Raw genomic sequence first — 26335 nt, forward strand, 5'->3', positions numbered from 1 at the left:
TAACAACCCCTCATCAGGTAAAAACCTCTCCCATCAGAAAGTGAAATACTAGAACATAATTCTTTGGGATGGAGGGCACAAAAATTTTAAATGGGATGTATCCCAAGCAAACAGAAAGGGGAAGGAAGAAAATCATCATGGACAGGAAAAGATTCTCTTATGTTCCTAGCTAAGTTGTTCACCTCAAAACAGTGGTACAAGGAGAATTTTGGTATCCACAAGAACATCAAACTAGACAGCCTAAGTCTTGGTGAGCATTAGAAAAGCTCACTGGATTTTAGTATTTCCAGATTAAAGTAACTGTCCAAAACTTATGCCCAAAGAAAATTCTACCAAAGTCCACAAAAAACCCCCTGAAAATGTTGTATAAAAATAAATTTATTTCTTAACAGTGGAAAAAGGGATTTATTCAATATCTACAGCACTCATGGAGAGTCTCTTCCTTAACAGGGAAAGAGAACAAATATCTTTAGGAACCCACCATGAAAACATGTGGATGACAATAAGATCAAACATTATGGGAAGAAATCCCTTAATTAAGTTGAATGTTATAGGTGGGCTTTGAAATATTTTCTATTACTATTAACTTACAGACATTAAAAAATACATTTATTGCTTTATATCCTGTGCCAATGTTCCCCTCTCTTTCAGAGTCTTTTTTGCCGTGCTGAGTTTGAGTGTTTGAAATCTGCATTCCTGATGAACTGTTCTTGGATTCTGCTGGAACCAAGAGTGCATATATCCATTGTAGAAGTCAACTGCTGTAAGCTTCTTCTTTAAAATAACTGTTTTGATTCCAACCCAGCCTTCCTAAAAATAAAAACAAACAAAAAAAGGCAGTAAGCTTCTTCCATATTTAAAGCTATCTTTAGCCCCCATAGGCTCACTTACAGAATACATTTTATTCAATGCCATCAGGCCTACAAGTCAAATTCTTGCTCTGCAACTGTGCAAAGCCTGTTAATGGAAATTAAAAGTTTAAGGTATCAAATAAAACATCTGGTGCTGATCTGAACTAGTACAGAGACTAACAATAGACAATTAAGACAAAAGTCAGGCACCACACAAATACTAAAAACCTCATCTTTAGTGCAGTGAAGATAAAACAAATGGGAAAAGCCTACCTTGCAGCGAGCTATCAATGTTTGGGACATTTTATGGAACAGCACTGAACCAGGAACAACTCCACAGTCATTTAGTATTTGATCTACAAGCAAAGAAAGATCATCCTACATTTTTATGCCAACAAATACAAAAAATGTTTGAATCACTTGTGTTCCTTTGAAGCATGATAACCATCTTGAGTCACTATTTTGCTGAAAAATATTTTATTGTCTTCTGTGTTTTATTATAACCAAATGAACAGAAACAATCAGAACAGTCATTCTCTGGCACTGCTCCATATCTGATCTGTGAACACTCACTAAGCCCTGCTCAGTCACACACCTTGGCGCACATGGCACTCAGACTCCTCAAGAAAATGGTTTACAAAAATAATAATTTAAGAGTAAATACCAGAAAAAACAGGGATATTATCCACTTCCACAAAATCCAGGAGTTTAATGGTAGTACCCTTCCAGAGTGTCTGCAGAGGAAACTGGAAACAGAAACAGATGACACAATGAGAATATTTTCACATTTCCAAGCAATTTTTCCCTTGGGCAAAATACCTGTGCTAATAACATGAAGGGAAAATTTAGCTCTATGTCTAGATAGGAGATTTTTCTTATCAGACTTAGTTTTCCTTACCCTTCCTCAACTGAAACCATTAGCCTTAAGCAGAAATGAGTTAAGCAATTAGCTACAACAGCTCTTCACAGTGGCTGTTTGCACTGCTTACTGCCATGCAGAGATTTCACTGCAGCACTCCAAACCTTCTCAAACACATCAGGGAAAATCACAGAACTAAGGAAACAATATAAAATTTTTGAGCTGATTTCACAGTTGGGATCAAGTCCACAAAAATTCTGCACATTAATTCAACCTCTAATGATAAACTACCAGGATTTTAGAACACATGCAAGATTACAGAGGCTAAAATAACTAAAATTGAGGTTTTGTGATTAGTTAAAATATCTACACCAAACTTAGCCATGCTATAGGACAGAAAAGGGTTCCAAAAAATCCAGTCTCACCATACTTCCTATTGCACGATGCAGCTGAATTATCTGTGCAGCTGTTTGTTCTTCCCATTTTATACAACTCTTTGCTGTAGAGATTTTAGGAGCTAGGGGAAAAGAGAAATTAGAAGACTTCTTATTTTGCTTTGCATCTTTTAGTAAACAGCTGTACTACTTCATCCCATTTTAAACCTCAGTTTTTCCTGACCAATAGTGGCTGTACCATCCAGCCAAGGTAGCTCAGACAAAAACTGGAGAAAAGATCTTGTAAACACCTCAGTTTGGATTATTTTTTTTCTCAGTTGTTCTCTTTATTTACCCATTGCACTGCAAACTCATGTCATGCTTAAAAGCACAGCTGTAACTCTTCTGTGTGCATTATAACGATGAAGAATAACAAACTCAGATTTTGTGACGTCAATAGTGATTTTTATATTGTACAAGTAACTGGAAAAAAATTATTGTAGTAAGTTTGAAGAATTCTGAAGCATTTTTCTCCTGTATGACTTTCTTAAGCCAAAGAAGTTAGTGAAGAGAGCATATTGAGAAATGAAACTAAAAAAAAATACAACCCAGGATGGCAGAAAACTTTAGTTTTCCAGCTCATAAAGGTAAAAATGAACAAGCCACATTAAAAACAATGTGTACCTACCAAATGTTACTCCTTCTTTTGGCTGCTCTTTTTTATTTCTTAAACTTTCAGGCAAGTTCTTCAAAACTTCTAACAGCTGCAAAATTACATTTTGTAAGAATATTAGTCAAGCTAAGTTTAAGCAATAACAAACAAAGTAAAACTTAATTCTTCAACTGTGAAACTGTCCTGTGAGCTTTTAGAAAATTGGCTCAGTTTACTCAGAGGGTATGTATCCCACACTCAGTAGACATCTTTCCCACTGAATCACAATTAAAAAATGCAAGGGTTTTTTTACAGATGATCTCTTCTCTGACATTAATCCCAGAACAGGACAAAAGCTGTCTATTTAAATAAAAAGGCAGATACTCATTTAAATGAAAGAACCTGCACTGTTTCCACAGGACAGCATTTGGGTTCTTCACTGAATGGAAACACAACAGCAACACACAGGGCTGACACTGATGCCTGATCACAGACCACTGAGCTCTCCTCTCAGCAAGGCAAAATACTCACAAAACACCAATTTTCACATCATCCTCCTCCTAAACTTGAAGCCAGCTCAGAACAAGATTAGTAAGATTTCTGTTTGCACATGCTAAAAGCAAAATACCAGTGAAAAGGGACACAGCTGGCAGGACTTTACCATGTTTGCACCCATCTTTGCTAACATCCCTTCCAGCTCCTGTGCCGTACAGCGGGGAGGAACAGCAATCTCTTCTTGCTTAATAATTGGACCTACATCAAACCTGCAAGGCAGAAAACACACAACCTTACTGGAGAAGCCAAGCTTAATTAGCACTTCAAAAATCTGCATTCAATACATTAGCTCAGTTACTAATTACCCTTTTTTATCCCCTCTACAAGTATTTTTCAGATGTCATTTCACATTATCAAATGTTTGGTTCACAAGACAACACAAGGAGAGAATACCAGACCTCTCTCTTGGCAGCAAGATTCTCCTCAGCAAGCTGAGCCTGATATGAACACACAATTTACAGTCCAGAACATCAGATCTCAGAAGAAACAACTTCAAATACTCAGAGGAAATTTGTTTCACACTTTCCTGAGATCTAGTATTAGACAAGCATCTAAGAAAGAAAAGGTAACTGGAATAATGTATTTTCACATGAGTTTTAAGCCAGAGTTTGGGGTGAAACTACAACATATAATCTCTCTGATGCCTAGACAGGCAATTTCTTGTCTTTTGTCCACTTACAGGACGTTACAGGTGACCCTGAAGTCTGAAAACCAGACTTCTCTGTCCTGTCATACCAAGCCTATTGATAAAACTGTGTGACTGTTCTCTCTCTGTTCCCTGTGACAATGTTATGAATTAGCTAACAGGCCTGGAGTGCAAATTACACACTTACTAAAATACTGTAATTGTGGAAAATCTCATATAGTTAGATGAACATTTTTAAGTGTTTCAAACTTTAAAATTAATCACACACATTTAAAAAAATGCGGTTATGCACGATGACTTAAATGACGACTTCAGCAGTGATTACTTGAAGTCCTGAGAGGCAACAGCAACAGTGACTCATCTGCAAAGCACACCAAACTTACCTTTTTGGTCTTATTTCCATAATTGTCACCCCAGTCACCTTATCACCATGAAGCACTGTGTGGACTATAGGTGCAGGACCACGCCATCGTGGGAGACAGCTGGGATGGACATTCAGCACGCCACTGGAGTGAAATATTCACAAGTTAGAACAGCAATGGTACCTGAAACATACGTAAATGGAGTGCAACATATATTACAGTGAAACTAGGATCTGCTCATCCCTCCTCATGTGTTACTGGCTTAAATATGCACTCGAAGGAAAATTCACACTATATAAACGTCAGTTTCTCAGTGAACACAGAAAAAAAATGAGGAATAAAGGTAACATATTCTGCTGAATATTTGCATAAATTTATACCCATGTGTCAAAGAACACTGAATTTCACAATGACAGCAATAGGGCTCAGGGTAAGCATATGAACCCAGGGAAGCTGACTTCACCTACTTCAGGTCACAGATGCTGCCTCAAAACAAGAGTGCAGCTTTGCTACCAAAGCAGTGACAGATGTCCTATCCACACACTTACTATGGGAACTGCAGAATGAGGTCCTCGCTTAGAAGACGTCCGAAAGATGCCACCACACCCACATCAAACTGCCCCACGGGTCCCGTGTGCGGCCACTCGTGCACAGGCAGCTGGAGCTCCCTGGCACAGCTCCTCACGGGCAGCTCCCCGGGCGGGCGGGACGGCAGGGTCACCACCTCCAGCCGCGACACGAGCGAGTCCTCGCTGCGCTCACTGGGGTGGACAAGGTGTTGAAGGCGTCGTGCAGGCAGACTGAGGCGAGGGCTGGGTCACCTCCACCCCTCGCTGTGCCCCCGTGCCAATCTCTGTGATCCCTGGTCCCTGTCCCACGCTCAGGCTCCTTCCTCCTCCCTTCTCTGTCATTCTGCCTGCCCAACCTCCGGTCCCTACCACGCCACTCCACCTCACCCCTCAATAAGCACTGAGCCTCATCCTGAGCCCTCATCTCCCATCCCTCGCTGCCCAGCCCTCTCTCACCCTCCACAGCCCCTGCCGCGTCTCGTCAAGCTCCGCGCCCCTCACGTTCCCGTCCCCCTCAGGCTCCTCCCTCAAGTTCCTGTCTCCCGTGTCCCCTCTGCCCCTCTCTCCGGGCCCCGTCTCCCCTCAGCCCCGTCTCCCCCGTGCCCGGGCGGTACCCGGCGGCCCGCAGGGCTCGCAGGGCGGTCACGGCGAAGCGGTCGGTGCCGAAGAAGAGGACGCGCCATGGCGGCCCGGCCGCCCTCACGCCCTGGCGCCAGGCGCGCAGCACCCGGGCCCGCATCGCGGGGCTCCCCGCGCGCCGCGATGACGCAGCGGCACCGCCTCGCGCCGGGGCCGCCCCTCAGGGCTGAGGCGGCGCCGCCATAGCCATAAAATCATGGAATCGTAGGCGACCCTGACTAGGAACGGGGCTACAAGGATCATCGAGTCCAACCCATAGCCCTGCGCAAGACACCCCAATAATCCCACCCTGTGTCTGAGAGCGATGTCCGAACGCTTCTTGAGCTCTGGCGGCCTTGGGGTCGTGACCATTCGCTGGGGAGCCCCTTCCAGTGGCCGACCACCCTCTGAAAATCTTTTCTTGGCATCCAACCTAAATCTCCCCTGATTCATCTTTATGTCGTTCCCTCGGGTCCTGGCACAGGTCACGAGAGTGAGGAGAGCAGTGTCTGCCCCTCTGCTGTCCCTCCGGAGGATGTTGAAGACCACAGTGAGGTCTTTCAGTCTCTTCCAGGCTGGACAAAACAAGTGCCCTCAGCCACTACTCATACAACCTCTCTTCCACTCCCTTCCACATCCTCCTGGCCTACTTTGGATGCTCTCTAAGAGCATAATGCCTTCATATTGTGGTTAGCCTGGAGAAGACTGACAGGGGATCTCGTTAATACATAAATTTATCTCCTAGGGTGCTAAGATGCTAGTGGAAGGGTCTTTTGGGTGGTGCTCAGCAACAGGGTGAGGAGCAGTTAAATAAATTAAAACACAAGAGGTTCCATCTCAACATGAGGAAGAACTTCTCTATGCTGAGAGTGGCAGAGCACTGGGACAGCTGCCCAGAGAGGGCGTGGAGAATCCCTCTCTGGAGACATTCCAAACCCACCTGGACACGTTCACCTGTGTCACTTGCTCCACAAGACCCTGCCTGTGGTAGGGAGTTGGACTGGGTGATCTCCAGAGGTCCCTTCCAACCCCAACAATTTTGTGATCTTGGCATGAGGTGGTGGAAGCCGTCAGGGCGGCCCTCAGATAATGCAGAAAAACGTCAGGGACTGAAAGGGGTGTTGACCCCACGGCCACTGATCTGGCTCTGACAGCATTTGAAAAACAGATTTCAGTTTCTCACTCCATGGACAGCTTCATTTTAACAGTGACAGTAACTCAAAGAATGTTTTCTTGTAAACTATGGGGTCAGAATCACCACCTAAAGAGCTGTCTCTTCCCATAACATAAGTATGAAAATATTTTATCATTCTGCAAAGTACATTCTTTCCCCCCATGGGAAGATGGTTTATTTGTGTAGCTTTTAATGTAAATCATATCCACAAATTCCCTGCTCATCTAAATCACAGTCTGTCCTACAATCTTTGACACTAGGAATTGCTGCAGCATGGAGTGTGAGAATCTGTAAATGTCCTATATGCCAATGAAAATATGTAAATTACTTGGAAAATGGGTGGCAGAATTTCATGTCAGATACATGAGGGAAGGATCAACAAAAAGAGTGAAATTTTGTGCCATGCTAAGCAGTGCTGTGTATATCCCTTCCCTTTTTCATGTCTGTTTGCCCATCATTAGGCTGTTCTTCTCTCAGGCACTGAAGATGCCATTGTCTCCTGTAGTGGTAATAAGGAGAAAAGAACGAAAAATTGCTGTTACAGGTAAAAAAAAAAGAGTCAAGACATCCCAACTGGGGTGCTTACATTCCTGCACTCTGAGAAAAGGAGAATATGCTACCAAATACTGAGGTAATTTCCTAATCAGTATGTAAAAATCAAATGCTCAAAAAACCTTACAATTCTCTGTTACCTGGGGAGTCCCATGAAAACACTTGGTTTAGTCACAGGCAGGACATTTCAGCTCTGGGCACCTCATCTCAGTGTGTAAATGAAAGGTTATGGTAAAAATAAATGAAAATATAAAGAGGCTAGGAAGGATGAAGGAATGGGTTGTGCTTGAGAAGAGATTAAAGCTCCTAGCGTGGTTCATGTTGGAAGGTGAATTGGAAAGAAGGGAAGGCAAACAGTCTGACTTGTCATAAACAGGGAACAATTCGTCATTGCACAATAATCAAGTGATTACAGGCACTCGTGGCTGTCAGGCCCCAAATGAGAGGAGCACTGTTCAGCACAGAGTGTAATTTCAGGCCTTATCTCAGATGGTGAAAAATACTCATGGTTTCCAGAGGCAGTGAGGGCAATTGCTGGAAGAAAGGCTGGAAGGAGATGTCCTTTGTGGTGATAGCAAATACCAGTTCTCTGAGGTCTTGGGTAAAGCCCTGGATTTGTCACCAACACTTCAGAAAGGTCAGGGACGTACATGTGTGTCTGGATTGCCCAAAAGTTGTGAGTTTGAACCCAGAATCCAGCTGCTGTGTTAATTTCCAGGTATCAGATCCAGGCACTGAACACGTCATTGACACCGTGTGTTGAGTTTCACCTGCTGTTCCTCCAGGACTTAAGCCCTGAGATGGATTCTCACTTCTGGCTGTAGTTAAGTCTCCTGGAAATGCTGTAACTCCATGCTGAGCTTTTACCAGACTTATGCATAATCTAATTAAAGCTTCATTTGCAGTGAGTTTTTGAAGTGGACTTAAATTCCCTCCAGTACACTTGCTCCCACGTAATTCAGCCCTGGCTCTGCTATGACAGCACATTTCAAACACATTGTGGCTGTTATTCATTATTATGCCTTCGATGCAGTGTTCGTCAGTTTTAACTGAAGATTTATTTTGATATAAATTTTTTCAGAATGAAAGCAACTGATTGTTTCACAAAAAAAAAAAAAAAAAAAAAAAAAAAAAAAAAAAAAAAAAAAAATCTCGCTTTCCTACTGCAATTGGACTCTGCTTTTGTACATGGAAAGAAAAAAACCACCAACCCTGAATGTTTAGTTATTCTGTAACCAGGCATTTCAGGTCAAAGACACTGAAGGGATCAAATAGATAAGCAAAATTAAAACACCAAGGTCAGACAAATTCTTCCCAAGAATAGTGAAGACAAATCCAAGGAGGAAACAGAACACAAATCAGATCTTATCTCCACTTTGCTTCCTGGCCAAAGACACAGAAAGTGTCTCCAAGAAGTTAAAAGATATCTCCCTTTAACCAGTGCCAATGTTGTTAGGGGAGACACAGAATCAAATACACCCTCACTGAAGAGGAGCGCTCCTGAGCACATCTGTGGTTCTCTGGAAAAGGAGAGGATTACTGAGCACAAGAGCCAACTCTAACCAGTGGGGAACTGTTTTTATTTTCATGTACATCATGCTGAGTCCTAAACATATCTCAGCCACCTACCTGCATCCTGACCCTAGATATATACATCAAGCCATGTAGAAAATTGGGATGAAAAGGAACCATCTGGGCTTTTGCAGTTATCATCCTTATGTTACAGCCACCTCTTCACCATGGCCAGTGTCTCCATCCTGCTACTCAGAGACTGTTCTGCACAGGCCAGGTGTCTTCTTTGCATTCTCCCAAGGCCAGAGGATCCAACACCCTTGCCATGGGCAGGAACACCTTCCACTAGACCAGATTGCTCCCAAGCCCTGGCGAACGTGGCCTTGAACACTTTATTTCAAGCTGAAAAACACCAAGAACAGGACAAACATAAGGATACTACACCCACCATCTGCAGTTCAGCTGGAGCTAACCAGAGCTAGCTGTGTGTCCCAAGCCCATCAGTGAGATGCACTCTCGCTTTGCAGTGTGCAGCTCCATCCATGAATCAGGTAGTTCAAGGAAGGGGAATCCTCCTTTCCCAATGTGGCTGGCACAAAAAGCAGCACATGAGTCTGCAGAGCCTCTTAGCAGACTATTGACTTAACCAGTCATTACCAGTACCCATGAAACTGAGATGGTAAAATCTCTGTCTGGTGCTTCAAGCTTTGCATACAAAGTTGTTTGCTCTGGTAAGATGCTCTGACAGCATTAGAATGGCCATTCATTAAAAAAAAAAAATACAAGGATAATTTCTTTATCAGGACATGCTTCCTGTATGCAATGAAGCCTGAGGCAAGCAGAGTGAACATTATCATTTATTTAACTGCAGGGTAACTTATTACTGAGTGTCATTCTACTCAGCGTGCTCGTTTAATACTGATTATGCCAATAACTTGAGCAAATAAACGGGAAGTTGCTACAGTTCATTCTTTGGAAAAAGGTCATTCACCTCGTGCTGTAAATGGTCCCACTAAAGAGGTGTGTTTTTTCAGGGGCTGGAGTGTACCTCACCTGTTGAACTGCCCTTCACACATGACTCAGGAGCAGAATGAATCACGGCTCATAGCATACCCAGAGCAGGAGCACAGGGAACCTTGTATTACCACGGTGCTCGGAGATGTCTTCGAATGACAGGGCTTAAAGAAGAAATGTAGCTTCCTCCCTGCTGGGAACTGCATGTTTCTGGTGAGTTAGCAGAGATTAACGGGCATTCCTGCTGCACTGGCTGCTGGGTTAATTTATAGCTATCTGTAAAGAAAGGCTTATTTATTTATTCCAGTTAGAAAGCTTGAATCCTTGGAAATTTTAAGTGAAGGCAGACTTTTTAAGGAAAGACTGTCTGAATGGCAAGAAAGTAGCAGGCTGGGATAACTCCTGCACATAAAAGCAGTCAAAGGAAAATGTGTAATATAACTTCGATTTTCTCTTAGGTTTTTATTTTACAGAGGTTAAAACTAGCACAGACTGCCTTCTTGCCTTAATATTTTAACTATTAAACAATTACTTGTGTTCCTTAATGTAGCTCAGACCTTTATGTACTTTTATAAACCATGTCACCTATTTGCATGTTTGTGGTGTGACATTGTATATATATTCTCTGTGAATCCCAAAGACAGGATCCCACTTTAATAATGTATTTGGAATAACTGACCCATTTTAACACAATCAGCTAAGATAAGATAACCACCACAAAAAGAGTCTGGATGACAAGAGGAGACTAATTTGAAAAGACTGAGATGTTCTAAATGCATTGTCCCATATTGTGTAGTGAGTTTTGAATACGGAGCCCAGACGGACAATATCATTCTTAACAGAAGCTGTACTTGATGGTCTTTCCAAAAGATTTCCCCCCATCTTTACTTAAACCAGTATAATACATATCTAAAGACTTCTGATTTGCAGAATGAGGGCAAAATGTGTCTTGGTGAGCAACTGTGAATATCAGAGCTGACAAAACCCACCATCAAAAGCACAGGGTGGTTTCACAGCACCTCGTGCTGTGCCCTGGCTGGAAAGAGTCCATGTGCAGCTGTGGATGTGCCTGTTCCCCTGTTCCCACATGGCACAGCCCCATTGCTGGATGATGCCAACCTTTAGAGCACCAATCCCTCAGCTCTGCCTTCTGCATTTGATATGTCTCAGATCTTCAAGGGCTTCCATTATGAAAAGGGGTTTTACCATTTAAATGCTGGGATCAATGCATAGAGCAAAAAGCAGTCCCTTGCCATTTTCCTGTAATATCTTGAGATTTCATTGAATGCTAGCAAAATCCGCAGATCCACAGGAGGATTTGAAATAGCATTGGTGTGTGATTCTTTGTTCCTGAAATACATAATACTGTATAGATACTGTATAGGTTTTTGCCAATCTATGATTTTCTGATCTTTGGCACTGAAGCATTGTTCCATTGCAATTAATCCTTTGAATCCCAACTTTTGATGTTAAAATCCCATTTGCAAAAAGAAAGAAATTACAAAGATGTCCATGTGTCAATATATACTCAAAATAACACAGGTAAAATGTTTCTTGAGAGGCACTGGCCTCTTTGTTCTTTCTGCCTCCTTCCATACGACCATAAAATTAATCTCTCTCTCATTTGAGCTTCCCCTGCTGCACCTGAGCTTCCAAGCAGGGAAGCAACCTCAGAAGGGTCTTGGATGCCTTCAGAGGAACAGGAAATATGTGAATACTCAGAGTTGCAGAGGCCTGGGTCTAAGGGTTATCCCTGTCCATCAGCCACCAGAGTCACTGCTGAGATGTGCAGGCAGGGGAGCAATGGGGAACAACATCCCTCACGCTCTCCCAGCTGGTCTTGTGGAGCCGTGCTCACCCACCTTGGGATGTGGGCAGCAGGGCAGAGCAGCTGTGTGGGGGAGGCTGGAGCAGATGCCTCTAACAATCTCTTCCAGGCTGGAAGATCCAAACTCCTCAGAGCACATCCAGCCCAAATGTGGGAGTCACTGTTGCCTTACTGGAGAAATTGGTGGTTTAGGCAGAATCCTGCTCAGACTCCACTGCAGTAGACACACTCACATGAGAACACTTTGTTTTGTAACTTTGATGAATTAAGCTAATTTTGTTAATCGATTTAGATGTAAAAGATCTGTAAAATACCAAGATTTCCCCTAAAGTCTTTTATTTAAATGTCCTGTTAATGCACAGTAAGTGTCCATTCTGCTGCTGTGTTCTACCTGCAAAGTTCTGGCCTCCCATGTCTGGGGAGATTTGGCAGTTGACCACTGCTTGGTGAAGTAACTTAGTACTTCCAGCAGCTTTCCACTATCCCTGCTGTGCATAGACACCAGGAGGGAGCCCACAACTTATGAAACACCTTAGGGGAAAATCAGCAACATGCTTGTCAAATATTTCTCTTCGAGCAAATGATTACTCAGAAGCCTTGCACAGCAAGATTTAACACATTCAAGTGCCACTTCTTATTAGGGTGTAGCTGACTTGTAACTTATTTTCATTGGCACCAAGGCCTTATTTCCTTCTTTGTGAGGGGTGATCCATGTAAATAAGCTAAAGGTTACCTGGACAGAAGGGTAATTGGCACACTTAACTGCAGGGAGCAGCTTTACCAGTATTTTCTGAAATACAAAGTGGACCACGTACTTGAGTGTCCCCTCCTCAAAGAATTGCTAGCAGGTGGTTTTCTGGCAGTGGGGAGTAAGCCTGCATGCCTGGTTAGCTATAAAATGTGAACTTTGAATTGTGAAGACATTGAGAATGGGGGGGAAAATAGTAGCAATCATTAGGTCTATAACCGACGGGACAAATGCTTCCCTGAGGAGTCAGCAGCAATGTTGTTGACACGCCTGGCACAGTGGAACATGCCTGTGAGCAAGTTTCTGACAGCACACAGCAAAGGCAAGTAAAAGTTGAGAGTATCACACTGTTGTAAAAGTTTTCATATAATTATTAATGGCCTTTGGGGCCAGAATGTCTGAGGGACACACGTGTGTTGTGGTGTCATTGATCTGCCAGTGGGTGATGGCCAGCGAGCAGTGGGCTGGGGAGAGCCACCTCAACATCTCACCAACTCACAGTGGACAGCCAGGAACCCCTGCTCAGGGCAGAGCCCTTCGAAGGAGGCTGAAGAAGTCATTTGGACAAGCAGCCATAAAAGTTGGATTGATGCCACTAACAAATGAGGGACTAAAGGTCAAGGAGGACTTGATGTTTCCCTGAGGGATGGGAGACACTGTAACCTCAATGGCAAGCCAGCCTTGCCTCCTCTTGGGGCTCAGCCTTCCATTTCCTCATCTCCACACCCTTATTCTGCCATCCATGGGTTGGCAATAGGTAGTCATATGCAAAGTATGTATTCTCTAGGGATTATGGCAGGGGAGCAAGCAGGGAGGCTTTGTTAATTGGGGAGGGGCTGGCTCACAGCAGCTGAGCTCTCATCTGTACAGGTTCACCTCGGCAAAGGATCCAACCCCAGGCAGCAGACGCTGTGCCAGACCCCCTCTGCTGTCACCTTGGCGGTCCAGGGATTTCTGCACCCTCTCCTGGCAGCTCAGACTGACATTCATAGGAGGAAACAGATGCTGAGGTACATGAGATCTCCTCTCTGAATAGAGCTGGAGTAGGGAAGGGGATCAGGTTCTCTCTCAGCTCCTTAGTTTCTCTGTCTTTTGCAGGCATCTCCACACTGAAGAAATACTGTGAAGGCCTGATCCATCCCACGTGCATATAAAATATGAAGTTTTTCTGGATAATCCCATTTTTCCTGCTGCAAGGTAGAGTCTTGGCTTAAAGGATGATGGAGTGGGTGAAGTAGGTCCCATGTTAACTTCCTGGAAATACAGTTACTTTCTTTCTTTCTTTCTTTCTGTGGCACTATTTTCCTCAGTATACACCAGGAGCAGCCTGGCTGAGCCAAGGAAAACGTTGCACCCCAGTTCCAGAACTGGGTGTCATTCCCATCTGCATTCTGTGTGTATGTTCTGTTCCTGGAACTGGCGACATTTATGTGTTGGTTTCTTTGCAGACACTGAAGCTTTTCTGATAAAAAATTGCTAGAGTCAAGCTAGCCAGCCTGATAAGAGGAATTTATTGCTGGAGGACTGCAGTCCAGAGTCACATTTGCAGGACTGGTCTTGGCAAGGCAACTGTTTGGTGAATTGTGGCTCATGGAGCTGCCTCTCCATGTGGGAGATGTGGAATGTGGAAAGGCCTTATCAGCATCCTCGGGTCTTTGCAGCCCTGGTGCCCCACCACAATGGGGTCTGCAGCCAAAATCACTCTCCACGTCTCAATGCATGAGATCAGGCTCTGCACTCAGGGCTGTGTTCTGCCTGCCTGGAGAGACGCTCTGGGCAACCCTAGGAGTGAAGGGGAAGGTCACTTCCAGTCTGAAGGGCTGCAGTGAGTGACTATTGCATCTTCCTCTTTTCACTGCAGCTGAGGCAGAGCACAAGCACCTCCCAACCACCCTGGCCAGCACACATGGGGATGAGCACACAGCAGCAAATGTTACCCTTCCACTGGGCTTGGAACTGGAACAGCTGGAGGAGCTGCTCTGGTTCTTCCGCAGAGAAGACCGTAAGTCCCGTTGGTGTTCCTGGGCTGAGACAGTCCCTGGCTGTGTTAACTTTCCTGCCTGACAGAGATGCCTGAGGGCACTTCCTGAGGGGGTGATTTGCCTCAGACACACAAACCCTCAGTCTTGCCTCTGGAATAAGCAGGCCATAGGTGAAGACAGGCGGGAGGCTTTGCTGAGATAGTGTCTCTGGGGTTCAGCCTCTTTCCAGGCAGAGCTTGCCAATAGAGCAAAGGTCTCTTGTGATTTTGGCAGGGTGGAGGGAGCAGATTGACATAGCAGCAGGTCAGTGTCATGAGGATCAACTTCAAAGCCACAAAAATCAAGGACAGAGCATCCTAGGTGTCCTCAGAAAAACCCTGGCCAGGCTCTGTGGATCACACTGTGCTGTTCCTGCTAACACTGCCTCTCTGCTTCCCCTCAGCCTCAACATGGAATTACTCCGTCCTTGCGCTTTCCCTCGCGACCATGATTTTGGGTCTTGTTCTTCTGACCATTAACATTGTGCGAAACAGGTGAGACAGGAAAATTTGAGAATGTTTTGGTGTGTGGTGGTGCCCTGAAACTCTCCCAGGCAACCAGACACAGGGGTTTGGCAGAGCAGGACAAGCCCTGAGTGATGGGGAGAAGAGCAAAGACAAACTCCCTTTGAACCATCGTGTTATAAAATCTTGCCTGATGCTGCTCACTTTGTGTCACTTGGAACAAGCCCTTTCTCTGGGCCCTGGATCGAGTGGAGGTCTGCACAGCTCTGCCCAGCCCAATAGGGCTGCTGAGAGGGAAGTGATGATAACTGGGGTGGGAGGTGCTCTCCCCCAAGTACTGGGACTGTGGAGCAGGACTCCCAGCCTTTCCCCATCCACATCCCCACACAGTTCTCCAGTTGCTGCACAACCCTGCAGCTGAGGAGCCACTCACTGTTTGCTACAGCGCAAAAACTCAGTACGGGGCAGAGCTGCCGTCTTCAGACGAGAAAGAGCTAACGCTGCGAGCCTGCCTCGCTCTCCCTCTGGTGATGGCTGGCTGTCAGGAGCTGGGTGCTCTCCAAGTGTGAGTCCCACAGCTGTGTGTGCTCAAACACTTCAGAGCACTTACCTGGCACAGCTCACCTGGCGGCGTTTGCCCACAGGCAGCTGGCGTGTTCCAGGGACACGATGCATTGATGGCTGTGACCCCCACCGGGGTAGGTGCCCTCAGATGTGGGCTGGGCTTGCTGCTTCACTCTCTGTGTCCTTGTTGTGCCTTCCCTGCAGGAAAAGGAAGCTCCTCGTGAATGGAGAAGCAGAACAAACCACACAGGAGGCTGACCTGGATGCCAAGCAAGCCCTGATGCCTGTGCAGGAACACAGCCTGGCTGAGCCTCTGAAGCAGGAGCCAGGGCCCCAGGACCAGAGACCAGGGGATGTGATGGTGCAGTGGAAGGACGGGACTGTCACGTCCCTGTACACGGAGATGTCTGAGGAGGCCATATAGGGGCAGCTGAAGTCAGCCCATTTAGGCCTTATGGAAGGTATCAGAATGTCTCGGTTCATAGGGGTGCAAGTTTAAAAATGCAGTTTAGCCTGGGGAAAGAAAAGCGTGAAACAAGAAAGCAGCAGAGTTGCACCTGCAGGAAGGGCCCTGGGCTCCTGCCTGGCTGGTGTTCCCCCAGTGCTCTCGGCTGCTTCCAGCCTTCCCTCCAGTGCCAGCTTTTCTCCTCCCTCAGGTGCTGCAAACAGGTGGGAGCTGAGCCAGGGAAGGAAGCAGGAAGCTTGGCCTGCATTCAGCCGGGGAAAGCACCCTCACTTCCCATCATGAAAACAGCAACACTGAAGCTGAAGCATTTTTATTCTTTTCAGAATCCTCTTTATTAAAATACTTTCCAAAGTGGTTGATCAAAATGCCATATTGAATCTGTCAGTAAGGTCATATATATATATATTTATATGGCTATATGTACAAATATACACATCGATATTTTACTCTGCAAAGTAACTGCAACTCCAGGGAGAAGCAGAATATTTAACCTGATGGAGCACCTGAAACCAAACACCCAGCCCTTGGCCCTGGCTCCAGCACAGGTAGAGCCTGGTCTGCTCCAGGATTCCCTTTGTGTCCTTCACTGGGCACACGTAAAAGCCATGAAATAATTTAGGACATTATTGGAAATACATCAGTCTTTTAAACAAAGGCTTTTCAGACCACGTCCTTGTCAGCAAAGCATCTCCTTGTAAAGCCTTTGGAAAGGGATGCTATAGTGTAAAAAGTTGATTTAAAAAGCAGCAATTTTGATGTGACTTAGCTTGATGTGTGGGTATCAGTTTCAGGCCACCTGGGGCCTTTAAGCAGCTGAAACAGTATCTGCACCTTTTTTATCTGGATTAAAAAAAAAATAAAAATTCCTCCTACTTATTGCTTAGTCGGGGACCTGTGGGATGAACGAGATGGGTGCCTCCGTGCTGGATTAATGATTAATCCCTCCTTTCTGAGCTCCCGTGGCTGTGGGCCAGGTGCCCAAGCTGGCTGGTGGCCATGGGGCCAGCCCTTGCCCTCCCAGTGGTATCCACAGCTCCGGCTCTGCTGGGAGCTGCTGCATCCTCACAGAAAACTGATCTGGCCCTAGTGCCAGTGGCAGGACAGGGTGCAAACACCACAGCAGCACTGGCAGGAGCAGGCAGAGCGATGCCACAGCCCGTGGCAGACCCTTGGCACTCTGCCTGCTCGCCAAGTTGCCACTGCTAGCTTTGCCCCAGCATGGAGACTTGAGGCCACCATCTGCCAGCGGCTGCTGCAATGCCTGTGAGTCCATCATGGAAGGTCTCAGCCTCTGCAGAGCTGGGGGGATGGATGAGGGTCTCTCTTCTCCCTCTCTGCAGCCCACAGGGATGTGTCCTAAAATATCTTGAAGCCTTTCAGCAAGGTGAGCGTGGGAGCTTTCCTTTTGCTCTGAGCCCGCGAGGACTTGACGGTGACCAGCTTGGCCTGGGCCACCGAGGGGATCTCCTTGCAGTTGACGGTGGAGAGGGTGTTGAAGGTGCAGGTGGCCAAGCTGTGGTGGGTGGGCAGGACCACCGGCGTGGCCACGGGCGGGCAGGGACGCTCCTCGGAGATGAAGAGCGGCCGCACGGGCAGGTTCTGCTCCGCCCGGCGCCGCACCTCCCGCACGGCCTCGTGGAAGACGTGCTGCACCCGAGCGAAGTCCTGGCAGGCAGACACCTCGTGGAAGAGGCACCCGAACCTGCTGGCGAGGGACATCCCTTCTGCTGAGGGCACCTGCCTGGCGAGAGGGGAGGGGACGGGTGCAGGATCCCCTGGGGCATGGCAGCCACCCGAAAAGGGTGCAGGTAACAGATCCTGCATCCCACGCCTCCTTCCCAAAGAGCACCAAGGTAGCACCTGGCCATCCCTGCCCTGGGACAAGCAGGTACATGAATCCAAAAGGGTTTTGCCTTTCCCAAAATCCCAGAGTAATGGTCTCTTTGTGTCGCTGGGGAATCACACAGTGATGACAGTGCACTGGGAAGCGGGGAGGAGGAGATGGGGCAGGTCCTGGCTGTGGGGAGGGGGATACCTCCCCCCTGGGAGCGCAGGGGTTCCAGCAATGCATGTGACTCAGGGACTCGCGGGACCACAGAGCAGCACAAAAGGCCAGAAAAACATATTGGGCACATCCAGTCCTGGCAGTGGGGCTGGAACTAGAGGGCTCCAGGGAAAGGAAGGGCATGTCCAGAGGGGCTCCTCTGGCTCAAGCCCTGCCAGGGATGGTGACACTGCCTCACCACTCAGCCAAAAACCATCCTACTGAAAATACCAATGGGCTCAAAATAAACACATCAGCCCTCGGGCAGGAGAGCAGAAACTTTCGGAGATGTGGGAGGATATTGCAAATACTAATGGGGGTGGAAATACCCATTAAAAAAAAAACAGATTTGGGGTTTGCATCCCAGCTGGAGGGATGGGGATCTGTGATCTCTCTCCCACGGGGAACAGGCAGCCTTACCGCATGCCCGATACCTGTACTGCTCCATGTCCAGCTTGTTTCCCAGCAGGAGCACGGGGCAGTGGCGCTGGCAGCCCCGCGCGTGCAGGGCCAGCACCTCCAGGTAGCGCTGGCAGCCCTCAAAGCTCCTCCTGTTGTCGATGCTGTAGACAACAAGGAAGGCGCTGGCCCAGCACAGGTAGCGCTCGCAGTTCCCGGGGCCATCCTGCGGGGGAGAGGAGGGGCTGAGCTGCAGTCCAGTTGTGGTCCAGCCATGGTCCAGCTGGTCATCATTTCCCCAGTGCCTTACCTGGTCAGCAGTGTCCATCACCTTCAAGAGCACAGGCTGCTGGTCCACCAGCTCCTCTGAGGAGTAGGTGTCCTCTGCAAGAAGGATAGGCTAGCACATCCTGTCTTCTTCAAAGCAAGCAAAGCCAGGATGCTTGGGACACCATGGAAAAATTTCAGCCCCGATGACGAGCATCCTCCACCAATGCCTCCCACCTTACTCCTTCCTGAGACAACATTATTTTGGGGCACTGGTGGTGATGTTGCTGGGCAAGCCTGGCTAGGATCGCTTATTTCTCCTCACGTGCTGCAAGCGTGGGCTCCCACAGGAGGAGGGAGGGGAAGGAGCTTGGCACAACAATCACTGCACCAGGGCTTGGCCCTTATCGAAAAGCCATGGCCTGATGAGATAAAGCAAGCTAGGGGCTTGACATGGGACTGCTTCCCAATAAATCAAGTGAGAGGAGCAGTCCTTTCTTTTGGAAGGAGGGCAGGCAGGGAGAGCCATTGAGCCATTCCCCCAGGAGAAAGATGCTTTCCTTGGGCCAGATTTTAACGAATGTGTTTCGGAAAGGTTTTGACATGGGAAGATTAAACCACATTCCCAAAAATATCTGAGGAAGAAAGGATTTGTCTGTCTTTATAAGAGTCACTGAATTATTAGGGGCTGGAGTTGGTTCCTGGACAAGGTCCATATCTCCCTAATGGCCCAAATAAATCATTTATGGTTCTTCCCCACAGCCTGGAGTCAGGCCTAGAAAAATAGTTATTAATTACTCAAATGAGTGGGAAAAAAATGCCCAGAACTGCTCCCTGCAAAACTCAGCCGCGGGGTTGCCTGCTGTGCACTCATCCTCAGCCTTTTCCCTGCCCAACAGACATGAGATGCTCCTCAAAGAGCCCCAAAAATTCAGATTTTGGTTTTTAGGGGGCAATGCAAGGAGCCAACTTTCCCCGTGGGAAGTGCCCCCAGAGAGAGCACTGCTTTCACCCCTGTTTTTGCAATGGTTTTGGGTCAAATCCAGCCCTTCTTCCTGTTTTTTTATATAATTTTGGGTGCGTGGTTTTTTCTTTCCCCCTACATGACACATTCATGGGAAACGTGGGATGTGGGAAGGATGCTCTGTGGGATAAGAACACGCCTTACCCAAGTTGGGATCATATTCACTGATGAACCTCTTGGTTAGAAACTTCACGGTCAGAGCTGCGGGAGGTGGAAGAGGCAGGTGAGGCGGGTGTCCCCTCAGGGCACCCCGCAGCTCCCCGATCCCTGCCCGTGCCCGTCTCACCTGACTTGCCGGCCCCTCTGCACCCCAGGATGGCCACGTTGCACTCGGGGAGGGGACTCAGGGGCGGCCGCTCGCTGCTGGCTCGGGGTTTGCCAAACATCGAGGACATCCTCGGTCCTGCGGGAGAGAGCGGGGGACGTGGAGCACCCGCTGCCATGTCGGATCTCACCTCATCACTGCCTGGCTCGTGGGTACCCCAGCCTGGGCGAGAGAAGGGCTCAGCAGCACCAGGGTGGGAGATTCCCTCTCTTCCATCCGCATCCTAGAGCCAGGCTGGCTGGCATCCGCATCCCACAGTGGCGGCCAGCACTCACCCAAAGAGAAGGACCCCCCAGCCCTCTGCCCACTCATCGCACCCCCGAAAGAGAAGAGAAACGCAGCCTCCCACCTTAAAACCCGCGGCCGGAGGGGACGCGGGGTTCTCCGTGAGCTCGGGGCCGGGACAGCAGCGGCCCCTGCACGGCCGGGGCTGCGATGAATGAGGCAGGCGGAGGCGAGTGCGGCTCCCGCTGCTCGGGCTCCAGCCAAACTCCTTGTAAGGAAAATTGCCACGCCGCGGGGCCGGACACGCTGCCCCGGCCACCCCGAGGACGGTCCCCCCGGCAGAGCACACGCCGCAACCCCGAGCTCCCCCGGCTTCGGGCAGGGACCCCGGGCCCGAGACCTGCCGTGCCTCGGCTTGGTGGTCACCTCGCCATGTCCCGGCACCTCCTTGAGCCCTCAGCTCCCTGCCGTGCCCCCAGCAAGCCCAAATCTGCTCTGTCCTGGCTGAGGCCGGGGCACTCATCACACCTCCGGCAGGCAGCAGCAGCACCCTGTCCTGCCACCCTGCGCACCACCTGCCCGGCTCCTTCGGATGCAATTAAGCACAGACACTTTCTGCTGTCGGCAGAGGCTTTCGAGGGAGAAAAAACACTCTTTTCCCACCGCAAAGACTCGGTCCCAAGAGGAAAAGGGAGCCCAGGGAGTACTCACCAGTGCCCGCACCAATCCATCAGCCGGCACCCAGTGGCTCTGAGCCCGAGTAGGTGGCGGAGGCTGAAGTCAGCGTTGTCATGGCGATCACAGCCATTTGGGATAGGGCTCAGTGCCCGGGACCACAGGATACGGCCCCCGGGCAGGTCCCGGGGGAATGCGGGGCGGGCCGTAGCCGAGGCTGGGGGCGAGGGCTGCTCCGCGGCCATGCGGGGCTGCTGCGCCCTTGGGAATATTGCCCGTTAATACACGCAGGATATTTTTAAACCCTCCCAAAATAGTCTGGGAGTGTGGAAGTCCCTGCAAACCCGAAGGATGGGGAGAATGGGTATCACAGGGATAATTCCCCTGTGGGAAGCAGAGCCCCTCTGAGGACCCTTTACTCCTGTGGTCACAGGTCTAGAGTGCTTAAAAGCAATTGGAACTAAACATGGTATTTTAAGCTGGGTATCTATGAGGATCAATGACAGTGGTGCAAATGCAAAACTCTCCCATTCTCCCCTAAACTAAGATTTTTGGGGGAACCTGCTTGCAGCCGCGACTCTGAGGCAACAATTTTGCCATCATGCACTGCCTGGAAAGTTCCCAGCTGCTGGGATGAGGGGGTTAAGGAGGGAGCAAAAATTGACCTTCAGCGGGATGAGCTGCTCAGGTTAAATTATTCATCAAAACAAAACACCAGCTGCAAAGTAGTCATGAGTAGTGATGGGGAGATCCAGGAAGGAGGCCCCAAGTGAGCCCTGTTGTCAGCCTTCCTTAGCACCCCACGGCAGAGCTGAAATGGGATTTCTAGCCAGAAAAAGCTGGGATTAGCACACAAGTGATGTGCCACAAATAACACTTTTCTTCACTCTGAACCTCTGTGTGTCAATAAACAGGGGTTTATCTCTTCCCACAGCCAGGTATTATGAGGAGCTGGGCAAGCCCTGAGACCAGAGGGGAGTTTTTTTGGTGAAAGAGGTTGCTGCACTTCCCTTTTCTCACCATAAAATCCCCAGGTGAAGCACAGGCTGGCTTGTGGCTCCTTGCAGCTGGGATGGATGTTGCAGATGCTGCTGCTGTGGGGAGGGTCACAAAGGAAGGTTTCTTGAGGAACAGCCAAGCCCCTCTCCCATGGCCGAGCTGGGTGGCAATGAGATTTGCTGATGTTGTTTACCTTCCTGGGCTGTAAACTCCACGCTTTAAAGGAAAAGAAAATAGTGTGGCCATGGCTCTTCCCAGCCATGCAAGAGTGTTGCCTTCACTAGGCTGGGGACTCTTCCTTAGGGCATCACAAGAAGGATGCCTGAGAGTGGAGAGGGCAAAACCTGTTTTCTCCTGAGTGGCTGGGCATACTCCATGGGATGATCCAGGCCACTCTGTCATGCCCAGTCCTGGCTGGTGACACTGGAACCCTGCCTGAGCCTGGGGGGGCAGCTGAGCCTGGCGGATGCCTTTGAAGGGCCCCGGTCACGAGCTCAGCTATCTTTAGCCCAAGGTATTTATATTACAAGGCCTCCGGGCAGTGCAGCAACGGCATCAAAGGGTGGAGAAGGCCGGAGGGCGCTGTGCCGGGGCACGGAGGGGCAACGGGTGCTCCCCCACCCCTGAGGGCTGCTGAGATCCTGGGTGAGGATGACCCCAGAGGAGGAAGGTTCCCAGGCAAGGCCCCCGGAGCGGGTGCGTATCCGGGTGGAGGAGCAGTCATTCTCGGTGGAGAAGACCTTGCTGGTGGAGAGCAGTGAGTACTTCCGTGCCCTCTTCCGCTCGGGCATGAGGGAGAGCACGCAGGAGGAGATCGGGCTGGGGGAGCTGAGTGCAGCTGGGTTCATCGCCATGCTGCGGGTGCTGGCGGGCGAGAGGCCCATCCTTGGCAGCGAGGAGACCTTCCAGGCAGTGGAATGTGCTGCCTTCCTGCAGGTGAAGCCCTTGGCCAAATACTTGATCCACTCCATCAACTCTGACAACTGCATCCTGCTGTACCAAGCTGCTGCCATATTCGGCCTCCTGGATCTCTTCCACTGCGCCGCACTCTACATCAGGGACAGCTACGCTGAGCTGGAGGAGTACCTGGACTGCCTCTCTGATGACCTGCTGGCCTACGTGGAAGCCCTCCTACCCAGCACCTTTGTGGCAGTGGGAGCCCACACACCCACCTTTGAGTTCTTGGAGGACCTCTCCAGGACCATCTGCTATCTGGACGAGGAGACCAATACCTGGAGGACCCTCTCCTGCCTTCCGCTGAGTGCCAGCACATTCCTAGCCGGCATGGCAACCATGGATAATAAGATCTACATCGTGGGTGGTGTCTATGGGGCTAACAAGCAGGTGGTGGAGAGCAGCTTCTGCTACGATGCCGATGCCAACGCCTGGAGCGAGTTCCCCAGCCCTCACCAGCTGCGCTACGATGTCAGGCTGGTGGGCCACGAGGGCTACCTCTACGCCATCGGCGGCGAGTACGAGAAGATCTCGCTCAAGTCTGTGGAGAGGTACGACCTGGCCTCCAGCACCTGGACGTTCGTCTCTGACCTGCCGCAGCCGAGCACGGCAGCGCCTTGTGCCCAAGCCTTGGGGCAGATCTTCGTTTGCTTGTGGCAGCCGCTGGACACCACTGTAATCTACGAGTATGAGACCCAGCAAGACGTGTGGCTTCCCGTCACCGAGCTCAAGCGGCACCAGAGCTACGGGCACTGCATGGTGGCCCATCGTGACAACCTCTACGTCATGCGCAACGGCCCCTACGACGACTTCTTGCGCTGCGTCATCGACTGCTTCAACCTGACGTCCCGGCAGTGGAGCGCCCTGCCCGGGCAGTTCATGAACAGCAAGGGAGCTCTCTTCACCGCTGTTGTCAGGGGTGACACCATCTACACCGTCAACAAGATGCTGACACTCCTCTACTCTGTGGAAGAGGAGACCTGGAAGCAGAAGAAGGAGCGGGCAGGGTTCCCACGCAGCGGCTCCCTGCAGACCTTCCTCCTGCGGCTGCCAAGACGTGACCATGACATCGCGACGTAGCTGATGCCCCTTGTCAGGGTGCTCTCCTTGCACACGGCCTCAGTTCTGCACTCACTGCTCTCCTGGGCTCCTCTCCTCCTCCACAGAGGTCCAGGGATGCATCATGTTGGTCCTTGGAGGTGACATTAGATGCTGCCAGAGGGGAAGGGCAGCTGCTGTCTGGCTCTTCCTGCCCTGCATGGGCACAAAGTCCTGTCAGCCACGAGCTCACAAGCCAGCTGTGTGCAGGACATTGTGGCTTCTGCAGAGGACAGATACCACAGATATGGAAATGAGGGATTTATTTATTCTGACTGCACTCTGAGGGTGTGCAGCATTCCACCTCCTCTCTGCCTTGATGGGAAATCATTCATTACATGCCGGAATTAAAAGGAAAGCTATAGAAAAGCTTCTCATTACTGTGTTTTTCATTACTCTTGGGTTTGGGGTTTTTTTCCTCCCATGCTTCTGAAGGACAATACCTCCTAACAGGGATCTGTGTCAGGACTCGCTTCTGCCCCTGAATGCTTTTTCAGCTGCGGCTCAGTTTCAGAGCCTTACGTGGGAGTGCGGTTCCCACAAAGCCCCACACTCCCCTGGGAATCCTCTGTGGCTGCAGCAGGGTCCTGGGAGGAGGAGGGGAGATGGGGAGTGAAGGAAAGCAGCTCCTGGGCATCAGGTGCTTCATGTGCCAAGGGTTTTCTGGGACCTGGGAACCATCAGTCACCACCCCTCCCCACCCAGGCCCCAGCACAGACCCAACGGGGTGGCAAAGTGCTGGCTCTCACCAGGGACTTGCTTGAGCCAAGTCAGGGTTTTTTGAGGACATGGCAAAGCTTGGAAGTACAGAGAGTGCCACAGGGGAATGAGGGGGAGGGAGCCATTACATGGTGATACCAGGCTTGCACAGCTCCACAGCCAGAGGAGCTGTTCACATTAGATCCCACCACCTGGTGCTGAGGGTTCACAGCCCTCAACACCGCTCTGGAGATAGCTGGGAGCTCCCCTTTGTGACCACAGGGACCAGGGCAGCAGCAAACCCAGACCCTGGCTCAGCTGGTTTCCCATCCATGGGGCAGGCTCTGTGCTGTCCAGGCCGGGAAGGAGTGGAAGGGATACCAGCTGGAATGCCTCAAATACCTCCGCTACTGATCCCCGCCAAGTTCTCAGCATTTTCAAAACAGTTCCCGCATTTGAGCATAAACCCACTTAATGCAACTGCAAACCAAAACAAACCAGAAAACCCCAGCTTGCACCCACAGCCAGATGGAAAACCACTGGCTGTGTCTTGTCCCCATTTGCTCTCTGCCACTGGGCCAGGAGACCACCCCAGTGTCACCTGTGAGGAGACTGCTGCCGGTGGAGCTGCAGTTCTGGCGGTGGCACGGAGGAGGCAGGGGACACTGACAGACCTGTCCCAGCTCTGTGCTGTGGGCATTGTGAGCAGCTGAGCACCATTGCAGTCCCCAGCTGGAATGTTACAGCAACCCATCAAATCAAATCATTGTCCCCTTCCCAGACAAAGCCAATTAACATTTTGCATTGTCTTCTCCTGAGAGCAGCACACTGCTTTAAAACAAACTTAAGTTGAACAAACAGCTTAAACATCCATTAAAATGAAGTTAAAATAATTCTGTTACTAAAATATTTATGTTGGGCTCCTGTGGCCAACCCTGGACCACAGAACTTGGCAGGCTCACCCTTCCCTCCAGCTCTGACACCAAGTGACACAACCTCCTCCCAACCTCCACATGCTGCTTTTTGACAGTTCAGGGGTTTACAAAGATATTTGTCAACAAAATGCAAAAGGTTTTAAAATGTTAAGGGTAGCACTTAAGAGAAAGTGTGAGTCTTGGCAGGCAGCAGAGTATGGCATGGATGCTCCCAGAAGCCATTTGTTGCATCCATCAATCCAGACTGTGGTAAGTAACACAAGATAATTTTAGGTGTAAAGGGAGGAAAAAAGATACATTTCTTACCTCTGCAAGAAACGATCCAAGATCCAGGACCAAGCAAACCACTAAGGAGGGCGAGAAGCTGCTCGCCTCTGCACAGCGAGTTGGCACAATGCTGCCAGAGTGCTTTGCTGCAGCAGAATTCAGCACCACTGGCACCAGCACAGCACCCTTATCTTTCCCTTTCCATCTTCACGGTGTTCGCTCCTCCAAAGATCACAGTTGGACCCGACGCAATCTGCCTAACCACAGTTTAACCTTTTGCAAGTCTCGTTTTGAAGGTGACATCATCTTGGCAAGGGGGAATGTAAGGAAAAGCTGTCTGTAGATGGACTTGCCTTATAAGGGCCGTATCAAAAATAAAAGCTTGTATAACCAAGGGAAAGCAGGAGGAAAAACAGAGCTGGGAGTTCCAAAAAGTTCCCCAGGAATATCTCCCTAGGACATACAGGGTGCCACATTTTCCATTTCAGTGCCATTAAAGAGCAGGAACAAAGCATCCTTGGGGATGGAAGGGTCAGCTCCCCCAAAACCCGGATGCCAAGTTTCCTTGTTGCATCCAGGCCAGAATGAAGGCAGC

General features: G+C 49.2%; 3 protein-coding genes and 1 long non-coding RNA gene across 10 annotated transcripts; 2 read left to right on the top strand and 2 right to left on the bottom strand.

The window, feature by feature from the left end:
- Positions 1–362: 362 nt before the first annotated feature.
- MTFMT (mitochondrial methionyl-tRNA formyltransferase) lies at positions 363–5631 on the bottom strand. Its single transcript, XM_063412747.1, has 9 exons — positions 5483–5631; positions 4848–5060; positions 4321–4443; positions 3398–3500; positions 2773–2848; positions 2136–2227; positions 1516–1597; positions 1125–1207; positions 363–810 (listed from the first exon to the last, which is right to left on the bottom strand). Exons 1-9 carry the CDS (start codon positions 5605–5607, stop codon positions 610–612), a joined length of 1098 nt encoding a protein of 365 aa, XP_063268817.1. The 5' UTR covers positions 5608–5631; the 3' UTR covers positions 363–609.
- Positions 5632–7009: 1378 nt separating this feature from the next.
- LOC134558635 (uncharacterized) lies at positions 7010–14298 on the top strand. Its single transcript, XR_010082385.1, has 4 exons — positions 7010–9951; positions 13185–13324; positions 13413–13511; positions 14176–14298. It is a non-coding gene; the product is annotated as an uncharacterized LOC134558635 (long non-coding RNA).
- Positions 14299–16237: 1939 nt separating this feature from the next.
- Positions 16238–26021, bottom strand: RASL12 (RAS like family 12). 7 transcript variants are annotated; one of them, XM_063412824.1, is made up of 6 exons: positions 25780–26021; positions 19850–19966; positions 19708–19764; positions 18583–18656; positions 18294–18498; positions 16238–17566 (listed from the first exon to the last, which is right to left on the bottom strand). In XM_063412824.1, exons 2-6 carry the CDS (start codon positions 19956–19958, stop codon positions 16758–16760), a joined length of 1254 nt encoding a protein of 417 aa, XP_063268894.1. In that variant the 5' UTR covers positions 19959–19966; positions 25780–26021; the 3' UTR covers positions 16238–16757. The 7 variants fall into 7 exon arrangements, with proteins under 7 accessions (XP_063268894.1, XP_063268893.1, XP_063268892.1 ...); XM_063412823.1 differs by lacking the exon at positions 25780–26021 and adding an exon at positions 20825–20951; XM_063412822.1 differs by lacking the exon at positions 25780–26021 and adding an exon at positions 20238–20806.
- KBTBD13 (kelch repeat and BTB domain containing 13) lies at positions 22438–24051 on the top strand. The gene has a single exon (XM_063412820.1). It carries the CDS (start codon positions 22439–22441, stop codon positions 23819–23821), a length of 1383 nt encoding a protein of 460 aa, XP_063268890.1. The 5' UTR covers position 22438; the 3' UTR covers positions 23822–24051.
- Positions 26022–26335: the final 314 nt, after the last annotated feature.

This window comes from Prinia subflava, chromosome 15 (assembly GCF_021018805.1).
Source record: "Prinia subflava isolate CZ2003 ecotype Zambia chromosome 15, Cam_Psub_1.2, whole genome shotgun sequence".
Lineage (NCBI taxonomy): Eukaryota > Metazoa > Chordata > Aves > Passeriformes > Cisticolidae > Prinia > Prinia subflava.

What these genes read in the sequence shown, in the direction of transcription:
- RASL12 (XM_063412821.1), bottom strand. Translation starts at nt 20,006, where the DNA reads ATGGCAGCGGGTGCTCCACGTCCCCCGCTCTCTCCCGCAGGACCGAGG. An exon ending in TGAATATGATCCCAACTTGG is followed by an intron (nt 18,657 to 19,707) that starts GTAAGGCGTGTT and finishes TCCTTCTTGCAG; the next exon opens with AGGACACCTACTCCTCAGAG. An exon ending in TGATGGACACTGCTGACCAG is followed by an intron (nt 18,499 to 18,582) that starts GTAAGGCACTGG and finishes TCTCCCCCGCAG; the next exon opens with GATGGCCCCGGGAACTGCGA.
- MTFMT (XM_063412747.1), bottom strand. Translation starts at nt 5,607, where the DNA reads ATGCGGGCCCGGGTGCTGCGCGCCTGGCGCCAGGGCGTGAGGGCGGCC. An exon ending in AAAAGAAGGAGTAACATTTG is followed by an intron (nt 2,228 to 2,772) that starts GTAGGTACACAT and finishes CTTTTCCCCTAG; the next exon opens with CTCCTAAAATCTCTACAGCA. An exon ending in TAATATCCCTGTTTTTTCTG is followed by an intron (nt 1,208 to 1,515) that starts GTATTTACTCTT and finishes CTTTGCTTGTAG; the next exon opens with ATCAAATACTAAATGACTGT.
- KBTBD13 (XM_063412820.1), top strand. Translation starts at nt 22,439, where the DNA reads ATGACCCCAGAGGAGGAAGGTTCCCAGGCAAGGCCCCCGGAGCGGGTG.